Source organism: Lissotriton vulgaris, chromosome 2_1 (genome assembly GCF_964263255.1).
Source record: "Lissotriton vulgaris chromosome 2_1, aLisVul1.2, whole genome shotgun sequence".
In the NCBI taxonomy this organism is placed as follows: domain Eukaryota; kingdom Metazoa; phylum Chordata; class Amphibia; order Caudata; family Salamandridae; genus Lissotriton; species Lissotriton vulgaris.
Genome location: NC_141687.1, coordinates 774,907,935 through 774,933,448, shown reverse-complemented (window position 1 = coordinate 774,933,448; position 25,514 = coordinate 774,907,935). Strand labels below are relative to the sequence as shown.

The following is a 25,514-nucleotide window of genomic DNA, read 5'->3' as shown; positions in this document are numbered from 1 at the left end:
ATAGTTCAAAACTGGGTCTAACACTGTGACACCTTGATGTGAAACCTATATAAAAAATGAATGACTTTAACTTACAACCACTATATGAAAACCATGAAAAAGTCCCATTCAGCTGTGTTTGATGCCTTTTGCACGAACATTTACGATCACAATCAAATAAAATGATAAACACTGAGAAGACATGACATTTACTGTAAATTCGCTGTTTTTGTGGCAGGCGGTAGGGAAGGGTGTAGCATTGAGTGCAGATCCTGAATATGTCAGCAATGGAAGAATACAACTTGTTGACACCAACCACAATGAGAAAGAAGTGCCTTTTGAGTGAGAAAAAACTGAAGCATAGGTAGAAAATACAGTGAATCAGAAGCAGGAATTTGACATAGAAAAGAAAGCCATCTACTCATGAGAAATGGGCTGACCCAAAGTATATATTGGATGGATACAGTAGGTTTGGTGCCAATGGAAGCTTGATGTAGATGCGACCTAAAAAGAATAACAAATATTTGTAGTTTAAGAAATTAGATGGAAAGTTTGTCAGTTACAAAATATAAGAGGGGAAGAAAAGAGCAACTCAGAAATTAGATTCAACTAGTAATAAGCACATTTACAAGCTATACCTGAGTTTGCTCCTTCATCCATAAACAGGTTCAAGTGCATTTCTAATGAATGGGTTCACAACGTAATTATGTATTTGCATTACCATTATGTTTTACAAGTTCTATCTTAGCGTGTCGCTATATATGCTGTGTTTGTGGGTTTTAATCAATTTTATGCATTTCACATACAATAAACTAGCATTTCGTTTTCCAATGTTTGATTTATTTTGACATTTGTGCTAAATAGTCCTTACAACAGCTAGTTCAAGAATTGCATGCTATGACTTTTTGCATGTGTCACCCTGAAGGTACATTTGCTGTTTTATCTGTTAGGTTTCCCTAGAATCGATGGTACAGCTTTTAAGGAAATTGTTCACTATTCTTTTATTTTATTTTAAATGTCAGATATGGTGTTTATTTCTATTCATGCCATTAATGTACCTACCTTTGTTTCTTGGGAACATCTTTCATCGGTTTCTTCGAGCCTACATTTGTAATCATGTAATTAAAACTGATTGTTCTGCTCCTATTTTAAGTAACTTATCTGAAGTGGAAGGCTGACAACTGAGACATGGGTTAAGATCCTTTGATCTTCAATCTTTAAAAGAACAGTAGAACGGCTGCAGCAAAACTAAGATTCTCTACAAAATGGCTGCATTTTCTAGCATTAAATCTCAGCGGCAGGCTGACGTAAACTTATTGCAGCCCAAAGGAATCTGGGACATTGTGAAAAAAACAAAACCAGACAGGTCTTGATTGGTATACTATAGGGCGTGTGAGGGTAACCTTCAAAGTGAATTTGCAAAATTACATTATTCTATTTTTATTATGTAGCACAAGTTAATAAAAAAAATAATTTGCTTCGAAAATTATATCATGAGACCCCACTCACACAAGTTTTCAGACACCCTCGTTAATAACCATAATAGACACAATAAAAATTAGTAATCTCTCTCTACTTGACAGATCGAACATAAGTCATCAAGAAGTACAAAAAAAAGAAAAAAGAAAAACTCATCATGTAAAATTCTATCACACACAATAAAAAGAGCGAGTAGCAATTTAAAACAAATTCAAGATAATTAGGAAACATCATCCAGATAAAATTGCTAAAAATTCCATTAAAATTACTCGTTCACATTGGATTTTTTTTTTTGTAAATCTTTTTATTGAAAGTAAAAAAAATGAAGGCAATAGACACAGTACAATAGGATATCAGTCCGAATGTGGAAGGAGGAAGAAGCACCATACAACAAAGTATACCAATCATATTAGGGGGAATGGGAGCAGGGGAGAAACAAGTACAAAGCTGATTACATTTATTACATTATGAGGAATGGAAGGTCAGGGAGAAAGCGGAACTTCAGGTATATCCACAAGAGGAGGAGTGCAAATATCTCCCCGGTAAGTGTTCCAAGAACCCCATATCTTGCCCCATTTCCTGGGCCTCCCCCTCGCCTCATAGACCGTTTTCTTCCTAAGCATGCACCAATCCATGTTTTCCATCCAAGCCTCGACCGTGGGTGGCCTCTGGGATCCTCACAGCTGCGCTATGTCTCTTTTAGCCACCATATTTCCCAGGGTTGCCCACTGCGTCTGTGCAACATTATAGTCAGTCGGTTCCCAGACATTCAGGAGACAACATCTAGCCTCGGGACGCAAATCAATACCAGTAGCCTCCTTCATCTTATTGTGTACCTCAGCCCAAAAGGCGGCTAGAGCAGGACACTCCCAGATTATATGTAAAAAAGTCCCTAGCAGCCCACAACCACGCTTACAAAGACCATTCTCTGAATAGCCCATTCTAATCAAGCGTGGGCCCGTAACATACACTCTATGCAGGATTTTAAGTTGCACAAACCGGAAACGGGCCGGAATCGCGACCTCCTTGGGAGAAGAGATCGCAGACTGCCAGTCCTCATCATCTAATTCAAGACCGTCTCGGGTCCATATCTCCCGGAGGAGCACTAACAGGTCCGTCCTACCATTGATCAGTTTTTTATAGATCAAAGAGATAGTACTATCTGGCAAATAACCATCTAGTATCCTATCCTCAAGTGGAGAGGACTCCGGAATTTCCGCACCATCAGTAAGAACCGAATGCAGGGCATGATGGACCTGAGCGTATCGAAAATATTCCCTGTCATTAAGGTTAAACTCAACCCTTAATTCCTCAAAGGTTTTAAACTTGCCTTTTTCCCATAGGTCACCTACCTTACTGATACCGATCATATCCCATTTCTCAAATCCTTTCGTTCTCCATAAGTTACCCAACTTCTCGGAAGCAAAAAGTGGTGTCGCACGAGTAAGTCGATCCTTCCATCCCATAGCATTATTTGCACAGTGCCAAACCTGTACAGCAATCTGTGTGGGCCCGGAGAGCTTCCCTCTCTCCAGTCTAGAATAAAGCGCTCTATAATAATCGCCCCCCGGCAACAGCCACCTATCCATGGCAAACGCAGGGTTCAATCCGGGACCATACATGCCATGATTAATGGCCCCCAATTGAGACGCCCAGTAATACCGTTTGATGTCAGGGAGAGCGATACCGCCGTCATACCATGGGAGCGTCAACTTGGCGAGAGCAATACGCGAACTCCCATCCCAGATCACTTTCCTCTGGAGACCCTCATTGGTCCTAAAATAGCTCGCAGGAATTACATCAAAGGTGTTCTGAAGAGCATACAGAAAGCCTGGCAATGACATCATCTTAAAGAGGGCTGCACGGCCAAGCGGCAGCTTGCGCCAGTGCACCACATCCAGCTTAAGCCGGGTCAGCGGCGGAAGCAAGTTCTGTTCATATCGGGCAGCCGGGTTCAATGATACATAAACCCCGAGATACCTAAAACCCGTCTGTGTAACCTGGATGGGACAATCACGCGGTAATAAAGGGACATCTCCCGAGAGGACGTATAGATAAGACTTGTCCAATTAATGACTAGACCCGAGTTCCTACCACAGGAGGTGAGGACATCAATCAGAACTATTAACGACTTCCGGGGAGAAGTCAGATACAACAATATATCGTCCGCGTAAAGCGAAATACGATCTTCGAGGTCTGGGGCCCACTGTATACCCTCCATCGACGGTTCCCATCTAATCCAGGCTGCAAGGGGCTCAAGGGCAAGAGCAAACAAGAGCGGAGATAATGGACAACCCTGTCTTGTGCCCCTTCCGAGAACAAAGGGCTCAGAAACCCGACCATTCACCACCACCTGCGCCAACGGGTCCTCATAGAGAAGCCTGACCCAGCTAATAAAGCCAGGACCAAACCCAAACAGCAAGTCCAGCCCACAAATATGGCCACTCAATTGTATCGAAAGCCATCGTGGCATCCAGAGAGGCCACTATGGCCGGCTCACGCAATGACGAATCCCTCGCGAGAACACCATGCAAACGTTGCAGATTCAGGGCCGTATTCCGATGCGGGATGAAACCGGACTGATCCGGATGAATCAAATCACTAATCACCTTTATTACACGATTGGCTAACAACTTAGCCAGAATCTTGGGTTTCGCATTAAGCAGTGATATTGGCCTATAAGAGGCGCAGCGGTCCTTGGGCTTCCCTTCCTTATGAATCAACACTATGGTCGCAAGACGCTGATCACGGGGAAGGGAGCCGCCATCTCGCGATTCCAAGAACAGATCACGGAGATATGGCGCAATTTTATCGGGCGCAGTTTATAAAGTTCAGTGGGGAGTCCATTAGGACCCATCGCCTTTCCCGAACGAACAGAGCAAATAGCGAGAGCCACCTCTTCCGCGGTCATTACGGCATCTAGTGACTCTCTATCAGAATCAGATAAGCAGGGCAATGCAATATCGCGTAGCAATAAAGGTGAGTCTTCCTCTGGCCTTTCAGATACGGGGGAATACACTTCCTGAAGATGTTCCGCAAAACTCTGGACGATCTCCTCGGGTTCAGTCACACACACATCATTCACTCTCTCAATCACAGGAACCACACGACTAGCCCTCTCTTTTTTATCCAACCATGCAATCAATTTGCCGGCTTTATCTCCGAATTCATACAACCGACCCTGCTGCTCTCTGCCCATAACTTTCGCGGCATCCGTAACCAACGCCCTGTAGTCAAGCTGTTTAAGTCGCATAACATGTAACTTCTCACGGGTGACGCCCGACTCCAGCCCACGCTCCATCTCGGTGATCTCTGTCTCAAGCCTGACCACCTCCTCGTTTCTACTCTTCTTCGCACCAGCAATCAACGATAACGCCTGACCTCGGATGACCGTCTTAAAGGCCTCCCAGAGCGATACTGCAGAAGACACTGATCCCAGCTTCTCAACGAAATACTGGTCAAGAGATTTGACCAACTCTGTGCGAGTCTTAGGGTTACGGAGATACCACAGATTTATTGGGGCTACCCGCACCTCCGAGCCCACACGCGAGTCTATCCGAAGCCATAGTGGAGAGTGGTCGGATATTCCCCGTGCTAAGTGGCGAACCTCAGTTACGGAGGTGGCCTGTGCGGCTGGCATCAAAATGTAATCAATCCTAGAAAGGCTACCGTGTGCACCCGAGTGGAAAGTGTATTGAGTCTGGGCAGGGTGCAGCAGTCTCCAACAATCCACCAACCTCAGCGTATCTACAAAGCCACTAAGCCAATTCTGTGTCGCGGTGAGGTCCCTGGGTGGGTGACGATCCTTTCTACCAGAGACAACAGAGTTAAAATCTCCGCCCATGACCAGAGTTCCCCCAGGAAGTCCCAATACCAGTCGACCCAGGTCCGCAAACGTTGTCGACTGCAGACCCGGGGGGACGTAAACAGAGATCAAGGATACAGTTCGCCCCTCCCATCGTCCAGTAAGAGCTACATACCGCCCCCTATCGTCCAGGACCGTAGCATCTATATCTAATGGGAGAGAATTCCTAATCAGGATACCCACCCCCTCTGGATCCGGAGGTGAACCCCGCATGAGCAACCAGGTGATACCCTCTCCGGTTCATGGCGTGACAAGTGTTACCAATCAAATGCGTTTCCTGCAACACCACGTCAGGGGAAAGTCGCTTCAACAACTGTAACACAACCCCTCTTTTTATCTTATCCCCCAGCCCATTCACATTCCAACTCATTAGTCTCAATCCCCTACCCCCATCCCAAGGGTGAAAGCATACCCCTACCCCCTCCACCCTCAAACCTGAAACCCGTTACAACTCCCCCCTCCCTGCACCCCTGCATAAGACTAAATATCCACCCCAACTTGCAGTTTGCCTGTCGTCCTAATATCAAACTAGTCTACAAAAAGAAACCCCCGGGGAGGAAGAGAGTCAACCCATCGCCCTGCCACTCCCAGGTAGGACGCATCAAGTCATCCTGTAAGAGTCATCGAACCATAGTCAGGGTTATCAGTAAAGTTCAGGGACCGGAAACCATACTCCTATTCCTGCTCCGTTGGGCCGCCTTCCGCTCCTCCAGAATGTTCCTCGCGGTCACGTTGGTGTGGTAAAGTGTCGAGCCATTCTCCTGCCACATCCGGACGGTTAAAAAAATATGTTTGTTCCTTGTATTCCATGCGCAGCCTGGCTGGAAATAACATTGCGTATTTCAATTCCATCTCTCGCAGTCGCCGTTTCACGCCCATAAATCCAAGTCTTTGCTTTTGGACTGCCAGTGTAAAGTCCGGGTAGAAACTTACAGTGGTATTTTCAAATTTAGTAGGACCACTCATCCGTGAGGCCTGCAGGATAGCGTCTCTATCACGGAAATTGAAGATTCTGGCGATGAGAGGTCTCGGCGGGGCACCCAGCTTCGGTTTACCACCCGGCACTCTATGGGCTCGTTCAACTGCGAAAAACCTGCTCAGACCCTTAGGAGCGAGGTGTTTGACGATGAGATCTTCCACAAACAATTCGGCTGCCGGATCCTCTGATTTTTCCGGGACCCCAATAATGCGTACGTTGTTACGCTGGGCCCGTCCTTCAAAGTCCTCCAACCGGCGTGCAAAAAGATCGTTCGAGGTCCGCAAGTTGCGGACCTCTGTCTGCAAGTCGGACACATCACCCGTTAGGCTGGAAGTTTTCAGATCTAAAGATTTGACCTTCTCATTAGTTTTCGATAAATCCGTACGGATCAAATTAACATCGATCGAAACCATGTCCAGCTTGTGGGCGAGAGTCTCAAATTGCTGGCCGATGGACGCCTTCATCCCATCAAGTGCGCCCATGACGTCTTGTAAAGTCAATTCTGCCGTCGAGGCCAGGCCCTCTTTAGTATCGTCTAGTGATCTGTTCGGACCACCAGGGGATCCTTTGGATTGGGCATATCGATCCATATTATTTGTTTGGGTATAGCCACCTCGCCTAGTGGTCTTGGATTTTTGCTTGTCGCCATCAGGTCTGGTCGCCATCACCGACAAGGAGGCCCTCCAAAGTGGCGTATCTCGAGAGAAAGTGGCCGCACCGGGAGCTGCGATCAAAACAACATCGGCACCCAGAGGGCACAGACAGTCTAGGCCCAATGTGCGCAACAGGATATCGCCTTATGATCGTTGAGCAACCAAATGGCTTCTGTTAGTTGCAGTTCCTTTCTCAGATAGGATCAGGCTGGAGCCTCGCAAACGAAAGTGAAAGTACAAGTCAGTGTCTCTTCATGCCGTTGTTGTTCAACTACTGACTGGGCACTGTACCAACTCGAGCTTCGGGCATCTCCGAGGGGCAGGCCTCAATATTCAAATCGTTGTAAGTCCGGTTCCCGAAGTCCGAATCAAATTTGGACAATGGTGTTCGCCTCCGCTATGGCTCGTCTTCAATAACTCGTCAATGTAATCCGGATAATTTTCAGGATAGACGTGGGAGGTTGCGAGGGTCTCGGGAGCTCTGTGCTCATGCGGCCATCTTGATTGCGCTCGAAGCTCCTCCTCCCCACATTGGATTTATAAAAAAAAAAATACAGTAAGCAAATATCATCTTGTTAAACAATCATAATCATCAAGCAAAATTAATACAAAAATAAAATGAGATACTGTTCATATGCAAAGCACGCAAATTACATTGCTAACAAGTGAGGTTGCAATTGCTTTGTGTCTAACCATGCTGTGAACAGCAATTTAGAAACTGCAATCACTAGCACCCTAGTAGAATCTCTTTGCAAATTCTAGCGCTTTTACACGATCCATCAGACACAAAATACGACAAATGGGTACCATCCCCCTAAATCCTGGTTTAGAGTACTTAACACAAATAATATATGAATGTTCTTCAGTCTCATCAGCAAGACCACATGCTGGACACAAAATAGACTTATCCTGTGATGATGACCCATGTTGAGGTGAAAGTAGCAATGTGAAAAATGCTGTACCTGAATAGTAAAAGAAGGGTTTTTGCACTTGCAAGGCTAATGAAGTCTTACAATTCCTCCAACCTAGGCGTATTTTTATGCAAGAGGAAAAACTTAAAACGACTGCCTGTGGAACTAGATGACTCACTACAGATATCAAATTGTGCCCGAAACTTAATTTGACTACAGATGCCGGGGATGTCGAAATAGAGGAAGGATTATTCCAATAATTGCCCAAACCTTGTAAGGACTCTTTGACATGCTCCAGCCACTGGATCTTCTGAGTACTATGTAAGCTCAAGATATCTATAAAGCCATCTCTATACGGTTGTAGCTCCTCAATAGACAATGTATGAAGCCAATAGAGCATAGACCCTAAACTAGCCAGCTCTGGGATAGGCTTGAGTTCAAGGGGTGTCTCGCCCCATACACACAACGGCTCTTATGAAATTATTCTCACCCATCCTTAGGGGAGCCGAAGAACAGTGACCCATAGCTCTGCTGCATATAAAGCAGCACTCATTGCATAGGGCCTATATATTTTGATTGCTGGAAGGATCGAAAACCAAGAGGCCCTCTAAGCAAATCTAAGGATGGCCAAAGCCTGATGATTTATCAAACAAGAGCTATTAGCGATCTGAGGGGCCCACAATCCAGCATAAACAAGCGAATCCCTAAGTATTTGAATTCCGTAACCCTCTCCAGTACTTCCCTTCCCAGACTGAAAGTTCCTCTAGCCTTCCTCCCCTTGTGATAGATCATCTGCTTAGTTTTAGGGGTGTTAATTTTGAGTCTGGATAGCAGCCAGAACAGGTTAAATCCATCTACAACAGTCTGATATTGTCAATTAAAAAAAGGGCCGGTGCCCTTTGGCCTGCTAAAATTGAGGAATATTTTGCACAGTTCATCAAAAACATGACAGAATTATTAATGTGTAAAAGAGAAAGAGTACGGGCCAAAACACAACTTTGGCGCACTCCATTTTCAATGGCACATTTCTCAGTCAATTCACCGTTTTGCCCCAGCAAATCCATGCATAATGTCTCTCATGAAGGCAAATAATAATATTGAGCAGAGTACTAGGGATTCCCAGGCAAGAAAGTACCTCCCATCATTTTCCTCTTGGCACCAGATCAAAAGTTGCTCGAAGACCAATAAAAGCAACAAAAAGTGCCAACCCACTAATGTCCACTGCCTTACACTTAGCCATCAAAAAGCAGAAGACCTGATTTACAGTTCCGATCATAGGTCTAACTCTGGCCTGCAAATGGCTAAGAATCTGGTTCTCATCAATCCACTCCAATAGACCCCTAAAGACCTGCTTGCAAAATAACTGCTAGCGGTCTAGTGAACTGATAGGGCAATAGTTTATTGGGCAATTAGGATTCTTTTTTTGAAAACCGAGACAATCTCAGCACCCTTCCACTTTGCCGGCATTGCAGCACTAGCTGTGATTGAATCAACATTGATAAAGGGCACCCATATAGCATGATAAGATCTAAAAAGGTCAGATGAAATCTTGACCAATCTGGGAGGCCTACCTACTTCTGCAAAGAGATCACTGCTGCTGACACAGCAAGGTTAAAAGAAATTGAGGATGAAGGAGACTACAATTTAGAGAGCTCCTTGTTCATTTGGGGTTTGCTCCTGAACCTGCTGTGACGAAGGGGAATAAAGGTTTTCAAAATGAGCTACACACTCACTCGACTGGATAGATGTCTCCCATGGTATGGCCATATTCCCATTACCCTGGCTCACTATCCACCTGACTAACTTGAGATCTCTATTAGTAGAGGCTTCTAGGAGGTCATCCGATTTTTTGTTTTCCCAATTTGCCTTGGCAGTTCTTATTGCAACCTTATATTGGATTCTAGACTTCCTGATCTCATGCCTGGCTCCTTTTTGTTGCATTATGGCATATGGCGCTCTGCAGTGTGGTTCATCTCACTCATGGGATCTGGGGTTGCTAAGGGCCTACTGGTAATTCTTCACCAAAAGTCTCTGAGCCCTGCTAATTTTGTTAATGTGCTCATCAATGATCACTCCACAGTTCAACCAATTGTCTAGCATCATAGTCATGCTGGTAGCCACAGTGGCATAGATGTCTGAAGCTGCCCTAGATTAGGAGCATACAGTATTCCACCTCACATTCCTATGGTTGTTAGTCACTGCCATCACGTTCTCACTTGGCTAAATAGGCGTCAACATGGTAGATGGCAGGAAGTCCCGGACAAATAAAATCAGTGAGTTATGGTCACTCTCGCCCATAAACACCACTAACATGTCCTGCATAAATCTCCATATCCTGATGTCAATAAGGATATAATCGGTATGGCCGGAGTACATTGCTCTCTGGCAGAGACATTTTAAGGCATGGGCAAAGTGGGCTTTGGCTTAGGGCCCCATCCTTTCAGGGGGCCCCCTGATAGAGCCAGCTCTGTTCTACAGAGAGTTATGTGGTGGTGGTCTTTAATAGTTCTTAAATAGATTGTTTTAAATGCCGTTTTCCTATTATTTATTTTTAACGTGCCTGATGTGTGAGAGTCTGTTACAGACGTTTTCCAGAGAAATGTGTTTGTTTCATGCAACATCCATAAAAATAGTTTTTTCTAGATCAAAACAGGACCTCACATATGAGAATTGGGAGGAAGTCACTGAGATTATTTGCAGTAATATTAGAGAGCTACTGCTGTGCTACAGTATTGAAAACACGTCACTATCCATAAATATTAGATCTAACCACTATTATAAATTGGACAAGTTTACCTGGGCACTGCCAGTAATCTGGCCAAAGAGGGCATGAAGTAGCTCATAAATTCCAAGCTGCTCCGAACAGGGGGCCCAAAAATACGTTTGGCCCACGGCCACTAAAATCCTTAAGATGTCCTTGCTCTCCAGAAGGTGGGAACAGGAGTGCCATCAGAGAGAGAGCGGCATTGGTAATGGTACAGGAAGTGTCACTGCTATGTCTATGTCAATTAATGGAGGGTCAGCTAAGATAGCAGTGATTGCTGGCAATTTATTTGAATAACCCAATGGAAGGGCTTTAATAGTGCCCTGATTTACTAAACCTTGGGAGCACCTAAACAACAACCCCGGGGCAGCAGTTGGTTGGCTACAATTTATAACTGCACAATCTCCTGCTGATCTCTTCTTCAGGCGGCCGACCCAACGAACCCTGCAAACTATCAAAATATCAGACACAACAGAAAAAGAAACATCTGCATTAGTTGAGAGCCAGTGTATGACCTTGTTTTTTTAACTGGGTGGGAGATTCAATACTATTTGAGGCCTTGCTCTGGACATTTGACAACAGTATCAAATATGCACATGCCTCAGGAGGAAGATTGATTGCAATGGGACATGGTCCCCGCTGGGCCAATTTCCTGTCCACCCATTTTTCCTCTCCCTTCCGCTCCTACCGGGCCATCACCCCACACTATCAGTTGAGTATGAGCACTGTTGCGAGTAGGCCTAAGTTGCCCTTGATTAAGAGGTGGGATGGATGTGGAACTAGAGCTACCTGCTACATGTTTGTTACTATTGGGAAGTTCTACCACACCTTCCAAACCAGGCTCAACATTCTTGAAGGTAACCAATTGCTCTTCGGTCTGAAAGTTGGCACCTGCCTCTTCCTTTTTGCTGGTGGATCCCTAGCTGGTGTGCAATCCCAGTAGGACCTTGATACAGAAGGCGCAGTGGGAGAGTGACAAGAAGTCTCAGCTGATGGTGGCACAGGCACCTCCGATGATGGCGAACTGATCAACAAAAGGCAAGCAGTTTGGGCTGGTGTATCAGGTGTGAGATAAAAGTTGTTCTGAAAGTAAAATTTTCTTATTATTACACCAAGAGCATGCTGAAGGAACCCATCAAACAAAATACTTTTTGGCGGTTTTTGTGGGGTGGTTGCAGCCTTACGCTTTTCCACTCCTAACAATATTGGTTAAATGCCCAGAGGCAGCCAAAAACATAAATCGAGAGGCTACTGTTCGTCCAGGCACTGAATGGGGGGTTGCCTCTGCCCCGTGCAGAAAGCTGTGATCTGACCGACAGTCCATTCGCTTCTGACAACAATAGTTTTTAATCATCTAAAAATAACCAAGAATTGGTCTTTGGACAAAGTTGCAAACTCTGAATTAGGGGACCCTAAGACCTTACCCTGGTTTCTTGCTTGATCACACTACGTGATCCAGATTAAATCCGTAGGACTGAGGAAATAGCTAATAGATGGTAATAAAAATATATGTTTATTTAAACTGGATTTTTACATTTTGTCTTTGCATTCAAGTTGAGGGTTGTATTGCGCTGTTACCAACTGTAATGAAAGTCAATCACAGATTGGTAGCAGGACGAATGGTTTTAGGGACCGGCCACTAGGAATTCAATTTTGAGAACTTGTTGGTGTTTCAGGGATCTGCAGAGCTCTGACCTAGTTTGATCTGTGCTCTTCCTTTAACCCTTTCTGTCCCAATATTCACTTTAGGATCCCCTGATCAGGCTGAGTTTTCACATGTTTTGTTTATTGATTGTTCCAAATCTCACCCATTTTGTGCTGAATAAAGTGTGGCATTAAGTAGTAGCAGTGTTGGAGAGATTCTAATCACATAGAGCAAGTTACATTCCGCTTAATGGGAAAGTACATGATTGAAATTGCTTCCTATAATGCTTCAGAAAATTATGAAATTACCCCTTTATGGCAATAAAGTACTGGAGTAGTTAAGAGTTTATAACTGCCGAAATTCTCTTCACGGGACCCACATTTGTTGCGGAAAAATATTAAACAGATACCATTACCACAGTGATATTACCCACACATCCCCGCTATTCACAAGAATGGTGTGCTAGCTGTCTTAAGTGCTTCAGTGGAAATTGCAGCTATTCTGAACCATAAACACACAGGCTGAAAACTTTAACAGTTAGTAAGAAATGATGGGAAATTTAGTAAGGATTATTTTTGAGAGCTTGCTTATTTTGATAAATATATTGCTTATGGGGTATGCATATCAATATACTAAGAATTGATTGGAAATCAGTGTTGCTCTTTGGTGATCAATTCATTCTCCTATTGTTTTACTAAAAGTCCAGTGATGATTACTGTAGTGCTCTATTTATTTTTTTCATTCGATTTAGTTTTCGTGAACCTTGCCAGCTTTTTCATCTGTCATACTTTTGATCTTTCTCAAAATCCAGCAAATCTAGTTACCTGCCTTCTCCCCACTCAGACTGGCTGTCTGTACTCTGCTCGTTTAATGGACACCAAATTCTCCTGATCTCCTTCATTGTTCTATTCCTTGCTCTCATTAGAAGCCACTTCCTCCATATGGCAGACTTCCCACCCAAAATCTCTTTCAAAGCATTTTTGCTTAATTTCCCAATGTCCCTAATATTCACTGGCTCCTGCATGTGCCACAGAGAGCTGCTGCAATCCCCTCAGCCGTCTTCTGTTTTCTGTCTGAATTAGGCACCCAAGCTCTACTCGAATCAGAATGCGAGCACTGCTTGTTGTGTTTAGGTGGCGATGATGTGGCTGATGGTGAATATCACCCTCTCCTTTCTAAAATGGGGAGTTGCAGCTGGACATGGGCAAAGGCAGCGCCCAGGATGTACAGAGAGCAGAATAGGATACTTAAGATCTGGAGGCCCACCTTCTTACATGGTTGACTTTCACCTGGGCACTCAGGCAGTTCATAGTCTTGTCAGCAGGGTGGGATGGTGTGGATAGTGTCACCTGTTGGTCAGGTCGGTACATGAGCCTGTGTATCTTTTCTGAGGGTAATTGAGTTCCTCATGAAGGTATGTATGTCTTTTTTAGCAACATTTTTGAGCAGAGTGGAGTCCTGGTAGGCTTGCCTTTGAAGCTGTCTGATGTACTGCACTATGCGGAGGATATCTTCTGGACACGCTTCTCATGCTGCTCTAGCAACTGCCAGTGTTGTTGTGGATAGGGAAGAGCGAGTTGGCGTTCATGGCTAATATCTATGATTTGCCTTTGTTTCTTCACACTTGCCACAGTGATGCATTGAACGGTGTGGCGTTGCACTGTTGATGTCTAGAGGTATGTTTTTTGTCTCCGGATTGTGGCGATGGCTTGCCTCTTGGGTATATCCCAGAATTGCCAAGTAACACGGCAACATGTGTCACATGATTTTGGCTCCGTACACACGGTCACCCGGTGTCGAGCCAAAACCACACGGTGGCAGAGAAAACAAGCTGGAAACCACTGTATAAAGAGGCTTTCCAGCTTGTTTTTGGTAGCTCTGAGCAGCCGTTATCCATTAACAACATCCGTGACCTATTTTTTAAATAAAAAATTACGCTGGGTATATGGGGAGGTTGGTGAGGGGCAGAGTGCGCCTTAGGTAGCTCTCTGCATTAGGTCAGGCTCCCTTCATGCATGAAAAAACTCTATAAGCTTGTGCGTCTGATATCCTCATGAGAGTGTGGAATGGAATGGGGAAGGTGATAGGTGAGAGGCGGTAGTGGCTGGATCACGAACTTCATTCTAGTACTTATGTTCCCACTGTCCCAGACCAAGATGTTTCATCCTTAACCACATGCGTGCGGCCTTTTTTTTCGCGATGTGCGGCTTTTTTCAAAAGGCCGCGTTACATGACGAGCTGAGCTCGTCATGAGCATGCGAGCGGCACAACTCATAACGAGCTCAGCTCGTCATGAGCACGGAAGGGGTTAACCTCAGTGAAACCACAGGAAAGGTCTTGTTGTGGGGAACATCTAGGACTTCCTTTTAAGTCCACACAAAAGGTAGATGAGTTGCTTTTCTGATGGAGATAGAGCCTCGTTATGAGAGTAAGTATTGGGACAAAGAAGGGAGCATGGGAAAAAGGAAAAGTATCAAAGACACGAGCCTTTCCTCCAGCTTGTCCCCTTTCTGTGATTCTCCTTCTGTTTTCCTCACTCAGCTATTGAGTTGTTGCTGCTCAGTTTGTGCTGTCCAGCTCTACCCCACTAGCCACTCCCCTCCCCCACCAATGTAGCCTTACGCCCACTGTAGAATGAATGCCTTGCAGAGTATGCTTTCACATGTCATCTTTGGATGCAGACAAACATAAAACCATGGTCATGGCAGCGATGTCTGATACAAAGCGCCCTTCTGGGCTACAGGCCAGATCTCAAGAGTTCCGCAAGCCCAGGGGGGTCTCCCTGAGAGCCCAATTAGCCCATGCAGATAGACTCAGCCCCCTCCTCAATCTATAATTTGTCTTCATGCCTGGAATGACTCAACAATCTCTGAGCAGACCATTTGTTCTTAGCCTAATATTGTTACTGCTCGAGATATGTCCAACTTGCACGTTTTATTTAGTTTCTCTAGGTGAGTTAATTCAGTAATGCTCAATGTTCTTTCTAATCTGAAAGCTACAAACCAAATAAAGCGCATCTGATCTATTTCACCTGAAGCTTGAGGTCTTGTGTTTGTGCTCATTCTGGCTCCTGTGTTCTTTTGGCAGATGAACGATCTTATCAGAGATAAATTCACCCAGAAAGATGGCAGCGTTCCCCTGTTTGCAGAAATCCTTGCTGGAGGTTGTGTAAGTACCGACCTTGTGCTTTTTATCTGAGCAGGAAATTATTGTTCCAAATTTATGTGTTTATCCTTTAAAAAAAGTCACAAAATGTATGAACAAAGTTAAACCAAGGCACCTTCATGATTGCTAACTGTGGCCTGAGCTTTGTATCGAGTTCCACATGTTTAGAGGGACTGAAGAATGAGACCTCCATTCCAAGTGTTCTGGCCACAGTTTTGATAAATATCGTAATCGTACCTATTAAAATCCAATATTCCATGTTGTGAGTTTTAACCGGTGTGCGAAGTGTCGCATATCTTGAACTAAGTTCTTCAAAATAAGAAATATCATGAATTTTGGGTTTTTTTGCGCCTAAATCCATACACCCTGCATTTTCCCAAGTAAATATTTGCAGTTTGACCTGGGGAAAATAGAAGTGGTGGGAACTAAACTTTGCAACGCTCATAATTCCGACATGCACTCAAACATACGTCTAGACATGCACATTTTCCCAGATTTGGCACACACCCAACACATTTTGTGGTGAACTCAGTCATAGTTTCTCTTCTCGTGTCTCACAGAATGAACTGCTGTGGAACCGATAGATTTGGCTTCAATTGAAAGTGATGTAAAGGGATGTGGTGGGACAGAGAACCACAAACACATTATTCAAATCAATTTCTTCTGCATTAATTCAAGAGTTTTAGTGTTTACAGCATGAGCACCTTCCATTTTCTGCTTTGCTTCAACCCTGTAGCATCCTTCTTTCATTGCTTAACTCTGGCTGTCATCGAACACTTCTTTGGAGCGATGTCATGAAAAAAGGAGGGCTTTTCGGTGCCCATACCATTTATTTTGCTGTTAGCCTTTAACAAATGCCTCGATAGCGCCAATAATACCTTTATGAAACGTGAATGTAATAGATCTAACTTCAACACCTTCAGAAACTCAGTTGAACTCACAAGATATGTGCTGCAAATCTTTTTGGGGGACTGATGGGGCAATTAACCCTGATATGCACCCTCCGGGCGGCAGGACGCCTACTAGACTAGGATTTTTTCATTTTATAGGGATATACGGGTGGGGCTGCATAGGCACGGCCCTGCCCCCACCCCAAGTAAATAGGAAAACAGCCCTTCTGCTGCCCCTGGGAGGCAGATGGGGGTAATTACCCCCTATCTGCCCCCCAGGGGTAGAAAGCCCACTAGATGCCAGGGAATAAAATTATATATATATATATATATATATATATATATCTCAAAAAATACCCTTTCAGGCTTCGAGTGATGCATAAATTATGCCAAAAAAGGCAGAGAACTCTGAGTGGTTCTCAAGTTTAGGTGGAAACCAGCTCCTGCATAGAGCACCATCAACGCCAGCGACACTACAAATTTGCTCACCTCAAATGTCTGTTTTTCTATCAAAGTTTTTCAGCGTAGGATTATCACAGTGCCGTCCACGCCGAGAGAGAAAGGGTCAAAGTCTATTGCCATTTGTACAGCAAAGTTTTTTAGCATAGGACTGGCATAGTGCTATCCATGCGGAGCTGTAAAATAACCAAAGCCTTTTGTCTCGTTTTAAAAAATGAACAGGTTTGCTAGGTTTGTTAAGGTCCCGGCTAAGCTAGGGCCCAAAATCCACACTTACTCACTTTGCAAAAAATGGGTCAGTTTTGAGTGGAAAAATATTATGTATCTATGTTGCATCTTGGGTTGTTTCCTGACGCAGGCACTAGGCCTACCCACACAAGTGAAGTACCATTATTATTGGAAGACATGTAGTAGCATAGAATAGTAGGATATTGTTATTACCAATTGCACTGCATTTCTGCCTTCCAAATGTAAACCTGTTTGTAAGAAAGAAGGCATTTTGAAAATAGTGCTAATTCATATGCTCGTACGAGTGCCCCACAAATTCAGATATGTATGAATAACCACTGCTCCAAAATTCCCTTGTGCCCATTTCAGAAATACATAGGTTACCTTAATACCTATTTCTTACTTCATATATTTCACCATATGAATTGGCCTATATAGTCGGTAGACAATGAAAAAGAGCATTGTACAGTGCAGCTCAGTAGTTGGCTCAGGGTACTTTGGGTTCTTGGAGAAACTACAAACCCTAAATATCCCAACAATCAAAAGGGTCCAGCGAACATAATGGTACATTGCTTTTGTAAATCGGCCATGATGACAAAACATAAAAGATGAAAAGATTGTCACAAATGGCCTTTTTTTCCTACTCATTTTCAATATTTCTTTATTTCAACAGTTACTTTCTTTGGGAAAACCATAAGGGATCAACACATATGACCCCTTGCTGAATTCGGAATTTTGTCTACTTTTCACAAATATATAGTTTTCCTGGCTCACCCATGGGTTTCACACTGCTTTGCACTACAAATTGTGAGTAGGTTGAAAGCTCAAACAATTGGAAAAATAGGCAACCTTTTTGAAAAATGACAAAACTGTGATAAAAAAATAGTGTTTTTGATTCAGCTCTGCATATTCCTGAAAGCTGGGAAGATTGGGACTTTAGCACAGCAAACTGTTTGTTGATGACATTTTAATGAAAAAAACAGACACTTCTATCAAGAGCGCTTTTTTACTCTTTTTCACAAAAACTTAACATTTTGCTGTATTTTGGGTGTTTTCTCAGTCTCCTCAAGGGGAATCCACAAACCCTAGGTACCATTAGAATCCCAGGGTATTAGAACAAAGGATGTAAATTTGGCAGGGATACCTTGTGTGAACAAAAAGTTACAGAGGCCTAAGTACGAAGTACCCCAAATAAACATAAAACGGCTCAACATGGGCGATGGAAGGGGGGCAGCAGTTAGTGAAGGAGTTAATAACTTCCAGCTGTGTGTGGCTAGGAGACTGGACAACCTGCTGCAGACTCCAATGAGGATAGTTGTACAAGTTTAACGTTCAAAGACTAGGCCCAGAGGGCGCAGAGAGGGGCTGCTTCTTGTTCCCCTTGATTGGATGTGGCAGCGGGGCACATACCTGAGCCTTCACCTGTCAGCATGCAAGGTTACTTGTGAAGAAAGATGCTCTAATAAATGCGTTTTTTCTGTAAACACAAAATAGTTCATGCATGAAGCGAGCTAAGATCATTTGCTCCATATTTCTACTTTGACCATATATATTTTGTATTTTTAAATATTTTGCAGACCATCTCTAATACAGCATTCCAGCACTGATCCAGTTCTGTGAATTCTGAATGGAGTGTTCCTTAAGTTCAATAGTAAATCACTTGTAATCTTTCTTCCAAGTCATCCCAGTGCTGTTTTGAGAAGTTGTAAAAATGCTGTTTTACTAAGGCGCCTTTTTTAGTGTTAATTCTTTTGTAGCTGCTTACGTCTATGAATATTTTCTTATAATCAGATTAGATCTTTCTCGTTCTATGTAAAGCGTTACTCAACATTTGCTTTCCTCTAAACCATATTTCAGTTAATAGTTCTCAGGCTACAAGCCCCCTCCACCCTTCGTGAAAGGCACAAGATAGGAAATTAATGCCATTCAAGCTGTCACCCTCCACATGCGAAAGCTTCACCACATGCTGGCCTCTTTTCTCCCCCCTCTTACAAGGAAGAGCATTGTACCTACCTTTGCAGATTACTCTGGCATTTAAAAACGGTGTTCCAGGACAATAGTGGCTGGCAGGGAATGAGGGTGGAGGGGCGGGATAGGAGAGACGTGGACAAAATTAAAATGAAGAAAAAAAAAACACTTACCTCGTCCGCCGGCGCGCCTCTCCACCGCTTCTCCGGTGAGCCTGTAAACCAGTAAGCCCCCAGGCTTCCCATAGCCACCTGCAATGCGATTGGTCTGAGTGCCGGGGATGGTGGCTCAGGTGGGGACTGGGGTCCTGGGCATGTTCACCTCCAGGCTGTGTAATGCAGCCTGGTGGGGAACATGCAAAGTGCGCATGACTTTATGGCCGGGCCAAGATGTCCGGCCAGGTAGCCATGTGCACTTCGAGTGTGAAAACCACTCCTCCCCTTGTACCTCCTGTCCCGCCCTGCCCCGACCCCACCCCAAACCTGTGAAAAATAAAAGGATAACAACTATGTTATTATCATTGTATTTTTCCTGCTCAACGAGCAGTGGGGTGACGCTTCTCCGCCTTAGTGGAGGAGCCAACCCTGTTTCATGGTGATGCCAAGAGTCTTTTTCGTAGCATGTTTTCCCGTAAGAGTTTCTGCCTCTTTAACCTTGTTAGGTTTGTATCAGTGTATACTGTGAGTGCGCTGCTTCCATTCAAGCTTCTCCAGATAATCTCTATCCAGACTATGGGTTGTGCTTTGTGTAGTTTTCAGTCTCATTCTGAAACATTTTCTTCACACTCCAGGTAAAATTCACTCTACCCCCTGGTTCTGTTAGCCAAGTTACTGCCATAAGATCTTGACGTAGAGTACTGTACTTGAGCTCTGGTCAGTATTTTTGGCTTATCTTTTCAGCTACTGGCAGGGCCACTAAAATTACGCGATGCTGCAGCATTTTTCACAATATTAAGTTTTACATTTGCCACATAACCCATAATTTTCTGCATAATCTAAAAATGTAACAAAAATTCTAGCCCAAATAGATGAAAAGTTACTGAAATTGCGGCAACACCTGTTGTCGCACAGTGAAAGTCCCAGTGCAAAGGTTGAATGGTCCCTTATTACCATTTATGGATGTTAAACTGATACTAATGAGGTGAAACCTTTACGCAGACAGTGTTAAACATGTAAAAATGAGAACGTTCTGAACTTCTACTGTCAAATATTGTGTCTCATTACATCACATGATTTGGCTTTTCTAGCCACATAATTTAGTTAGTCCTACCACATAATGTGGCCCTTCCCTACCGCATAATAATTCTAGTGGCCCTGGCTATGGGTGACTTCTTTCGTTAGGAACCAGTCAGGCTCCGGTACACCCAGGTCTCATGAACTGACAAACACCAGCTCTGGTCTGGTCCCAGTATTTGAGTGTCAGTTAGCGGAGAAGTGCAATCCAGTATTTAAAATGCAAAGCTAACCCCTTGGGCAGATTGCCTTGTTTCTTCTAAGGCTCTCATTGCTGCAGAGCACAGGCTTTGGTGTCAGTCAGCCAGGCGTGCCATGGAGATGGGAGGCGTACCAGCTCAGTCTTCAGGGTAGTATGGTACGTACTACTGTTCTGACCCTTTAAGTCTTATGTGAGACTGCAAATATTAATCAAGCTTGTGACCTACTTTTACCATTTACCAGAATGGGCTTTTTGTGAGCTCCCCACCCAAACTCTGTACCACACAGTCCTGTCTGTTTCATGCCTTAGCCATTGAAGTGGGGAATGTAGCAGTCCAGTTCACAGAGATTACTAAACATCTTAGCTAATACGGCATGGGCCTCATTCACAAAGGTATTTTATTCTCTTAGCATACATTTATCGCCGAAAATACCACTATTTATAACTGCCAATAATCCTAGTGAGGACTTTGTCATGTGGATGGAAGTTTGTCAATAAATTCACTGTTCTCACTTTTAAGACTATTTTTTGTCACTGAGGTGTCTTTCGCAGACAAGGCAGGCATCCAGAATACTTCTACAGTTTCATTGTTTAAATTGGATCTTTGCTGATGTCAATCCAAGATAAAGAATAGGCTAATCTGTAAGTCATGGATTGGAGAGCAGGTTTTACAGATAACCAAATTACTAGTTGGTGATCTGTCTTTTTTTAGCCCCTCAAAAAGACACTGTCTCCTTCAAAGATGTCTTTGATTCATTCTGTGCAGTATTTTCACCAGGGGCGGCTCCTCAGTTGTAGCAGAGGAGCGTCGCCCCACTTAAAATACCCCCAAAACCCCAGAGACATAAAAAAAAGGTAATTCATGACCATTTTATTTTTCATCCCCGTCCCGAACAGAGCGTCCGGACAGGGGCGGGGCTGCTGCTGAGTGACAGAAGCTGGGAGCAGGGTGGGCGGTATGTGCACTGTTTAAAGTGTGCATGTCTTTTTGGCCGGCTGTTTTGCGACAGCCAGTCACACATGCGTACTTTAAACATCTCTAAACCAATTGTCTTAAGACAGCTGGTTGAAGCCAGTGCACACCTCCAGGGCGCTGTGGAGCACCGAGTGAGGCTACTCCCTCCATTCAGAGCACTGCTTTCACAGCATAAGAACAGCACCCTGATTGGTCAAGGGAGTTTCCTGGTGGCTGGACTGCAGTTCCAGAAAGAAGAGGACAGTGCGGAGGCTAGGTAAGTGTTTAATATTTTACATTTTTTATTTTGCTTACCTCGCCCACCTCCCCCCTCACCGTAGATGCCAGCCACCACTGGTTTTTACCCTCATGTGCATCTTAGTTTATGGACATCAAACTTTGCCCTTAAAGATAGCCCACCAGTGACTCTTTAGAGCACTCGCTCGTTCACTGTAATAGCTCTTTCTCGTAATTCCAAAGCCTTTGCTTCTGATATTGCGTCCTGTTTCATCCACTCTCAACTCATCATCTGCTCTTAAATTGTTCTTATCTTGTCCAGGTTCGGGTAAAAAAACAAGTCTGAAGTGCTGCTGCACTTCAAATGGAAGGCTGCACAAGCACTTAACCTGGCATTCATTGCAAATTGGCTCATGCAGATGGCTTAGCTGGGAGACTATGTTCTGCTGCGATACAGGGTAGACTGGCCAGGCTCGACAGATCTATTTAATAGCACAAAATCAAAATAAGGATATTAGTCCGTTCTTTAAAGGGACTCAAATTATGCTTCATGTGTTTATACATTGCTTAGATGTCAGCTTGGGGTCGTCAGTTTCTCTGGAAGGATTGCACCTAACCCTCTTGATACAAATCTCTTTATTCCCCTTGCAAAAGAATATGACCTTCCGAGTCCTTTTGCTGTAGAATTAGGAGGAGGGGGTGCCAGTCTAGACCCGCATCCTCCCCTGAGAAGTCTCATCTTTATTAGATGACAAGCCCATGCTAGAACATGGCCGGCTTTAGGGCAGTGCAACCGATGCGGCTGCACTGGGCGCTGACCTGTGGAGGGGGAGCTGACCTCAGAGAGGGAAGAGCGCGGTGTTTAGAAATAACTTATGATTCCAGAGATGTGGAGGACTTTTGCTTGGTGGTAGTGAGAAAATATCTGAAGTTGTCAGGGGGTGTGGGTCGCCAAAAACCATTGTCACACCGGGCGCCAACAGGGCTAAAGCCGGCCCTGTGCTAGAAAGATTACAGTTATCACCGCCAACGGGGTTGGCCATCTGGCCGAGCTCTGGGCTACAGGTAAAAGGCTGAATGTAGAGTGCCAGAATTAACCACTTTCAGCTTCCTCCTGCTGTGTACCTGTCTGAGCATGTAGCTGCAGTTGCAGTTGTGTAGCGCTACATGCTGAAGCACTGTGCAGCATGGAACACATCCATTGAGTGCTTATCCAGAGGAGGTTATATTTGCAGTGTGGCCTATTTGGCGATTGTAGTTGATTTTAGGCCCAAACCACCCACTTCCTCTTGCAGTAAAAAAGAAAAAAACCTTCATTGGGTACTTATTCATGTGGCTTTATAAACTACCCTCCCCAAAATCAGGGAATGTTTATACACAAGTTAATTTCTTACAGACTTGTATTATTGATGAGCTTAAGAAAACACTTAAAAACTTGTTTTTTCTCTTTACCCTGCTAAAGTCTTGCTCTGGTCATGCTTTTAGTCATCCCTAGCAGTACAGACGCCCGCGCCAAAATGCCTTCAAGCATTAGTCGCGCTTTACAAATATTAATCAAATCAAATGAAATGGACTATAGCCCACGGGTCCTTCACAAGTGCATCATTCTTGCACTAAGAAGTACCTTTTGACTCTTTTCTATCCCAAGGACTGAAACGATGGTGAATGTTTCTGCACATCTTAGGACTCAAGGGGACACAAGTTTTTTTTTTGCCTGGATTACTTACTGCTTAGGGTGCCTATCCTCGGCGCAGCGGTACCACTTTCTTGTCTTTCCAGTTAATCTATAAAATACCTAGTCAGCACCTACAATTTGGAGTGGTCACCTGGGAAATAGATTAGTATTAATTGTTTCTTGATCCAGTCACATTAGCAGGTCTAAGGACGATAGCATATTTCAGAAAAGGGATCACTAGAGCTTGGTGATTCCCAATGTTTACTAGATCACATAGTCCCATGGCACTCTATAGAGCAAGTGATCGCCTGCGGACCGTGAGACGTGGTTTTCCCACTTTGCTTTGCCATTGGCAGCAGAAGTCTGAATCACCATTCTGCAAGGCCTAATGGCGTCACTAAGCATGAAGACACCTTGAGATCAGTAGTTTCCTTGGCTATTTTTCTTCTTCCCTACACTCAGGGCTGTCTATGTGGCTCTGAAATTGTTTCTTCATTTGTATCCGGGCAGATGACTTCTTTTCAGAAATGACGACACCATGACGATGGTATGTTTTCATAATATTGCAGTTGCACCTCGTGGTCCACGAAGTGTCTTCCCTCTGTAAAGTGTCTTGCCTTGATAAAGCATTTTGCAAGAATCCGTGGCTCGTGTATGTAAGTAAGTAAGTAAAGTTTATTTGCATAATTAATAAAAACCATTGTATACAACTAATGGCAATAGCGAATCTTGCAATGATAGCAAATAATACTCAAATAAACCACATAAAACATACTGTTTACATTTATAAATACAATAACCGAAATAAAAAATCTATACAATTAAACGACTTCTGTGCGAGTCCGTGTATGGCCTTCTCTGGCTCGTTTCTTGTTGTGCTCGTTTTGGGCCCATCCTCGTGTTGTGCAAAGGTGCGTTTCCGTCACGGTTAATGGAAGAGATAAATATGTTTTTGTGTTTGCACATAGGAAACCTGCTCCAGTATGCCTTTGACTTGGAACGAGGAATGCCTCATTGAGCTATGGGGTACTTCTTTTTAACCCCTTGTTTTTGGTTCTAAAGTGCTTTGTGCAAGGAGCTCTTAAAATAGGCGCTAATCGTGTACTTTCTCTATCCCGATGCCACTTTATATTTCCTGATGCCTTGTTTTTTTATTATAAAGTGCATGTGCTTTGTGCAGGGAGCTCTTTGGGTGCAGGCTAACAATGACTGTTCTTTGTCCCGATGCCACTTAGTTTCTTTTATACCAGTTTTAAAAATGTTATTCCCTGGCAAGCTAAGCTTTTATATGAATTGATTACTGTCCAAGCATTCCGTCTCTTTGCAAAGTGATTCTTATCATTTAAATGAAACAGATATCTGGTTGAAGACTTGATTACTCAACAGAAGGCTGCTTTTTCCTGTTACTGGCCCATGCATCTCGGATACCTAGTTCATCTATTGCCTGTCCTAAGTATTCTGCCCAAGAGTGTTTTGGTTTGTTCCTTGATTTCCATCCAACACAGTTTGTTTAACCCTTCCCTGCTGATGACGGAACCGCTCCGTCATCAGCTACGGTTGGGCTGTGCTGATGACGGAGCGGTTCCGTCATGGTCCGGCCGCCGCGCCTACGCTGCGCTGATTTCGCGCCTGCGCTGCGCTAATTTCGCGCCTGCGCGGCGCGTTCTATTAGCGGGCGGGGCCATGACGGAACCGCTCCGTCACGAGCACAGCTCAACCGCGGCTGGTGACGGAGCGGTTCTGTCACCAGCATGCGGCCGCCGTGCGGCCGCCCCGTCCCGTTAGCGCTGCGGCAGAATAGCCGCCGCAGCGAAATAGCCGCCGCAGCGAAAGGGTTAAGGAACCTCTCTCGGAGGTGCGCAGTCTCCAGCATAATTTGACAAAAGCTTTCATTCTTTCTAGTTTTTGATTTTGTTAAGCCAAATTCAAGTCAAACCAGGGCTGGGGATGATGATTTTGGTGTAGAGAAGGCTGCTTTGTAGGCTTGTGTTTGGAGCTTGTTGAGCTTTTCCATTTCCCCACCATGCATAATGTCCATGCTGTATGCCACTGTTGGAATGAATTGGGATGTGGAACAGTTCCTTGCTGTTGTTGATGCGGATGGCTAGGAAGGTCTTCTTGGTGCTTTTCAGGAAGGAGGTGGTGGTATCGGTTGAGGACGTCTTTGAATTGTTTTCTTTCCTCTAGGGTCTTACTGGAGCGTCCTCTTTCCTTCTGTCTAGAGTCGA

General features: G+C 44.3%; 1 protein-coding gene across 1 annotated transcript in view; it reads left to right on the top strand.

Annotated features, from left to right (window-relative positions):
- SLC25A12 (solute carrier family 25 member 12) overlaps nucleotides 1-25,514 on the top strand; it is a 486,415-nt gene that overhangs the window by 365,548 nt on the left and 95,353 nt on the right. Inside the window, exon 13 of the mRNA XM_086956111.1 lies at nucleotides 15,363-15,443. Coding sequence (XP_086812237.1) covers nucleotides 15,363-15,443 — 81 coding nt within the window. The remainder of the gene's footprint in view (nucleotides 1-15,362; nucleotides 15,444-25,514) is intronic.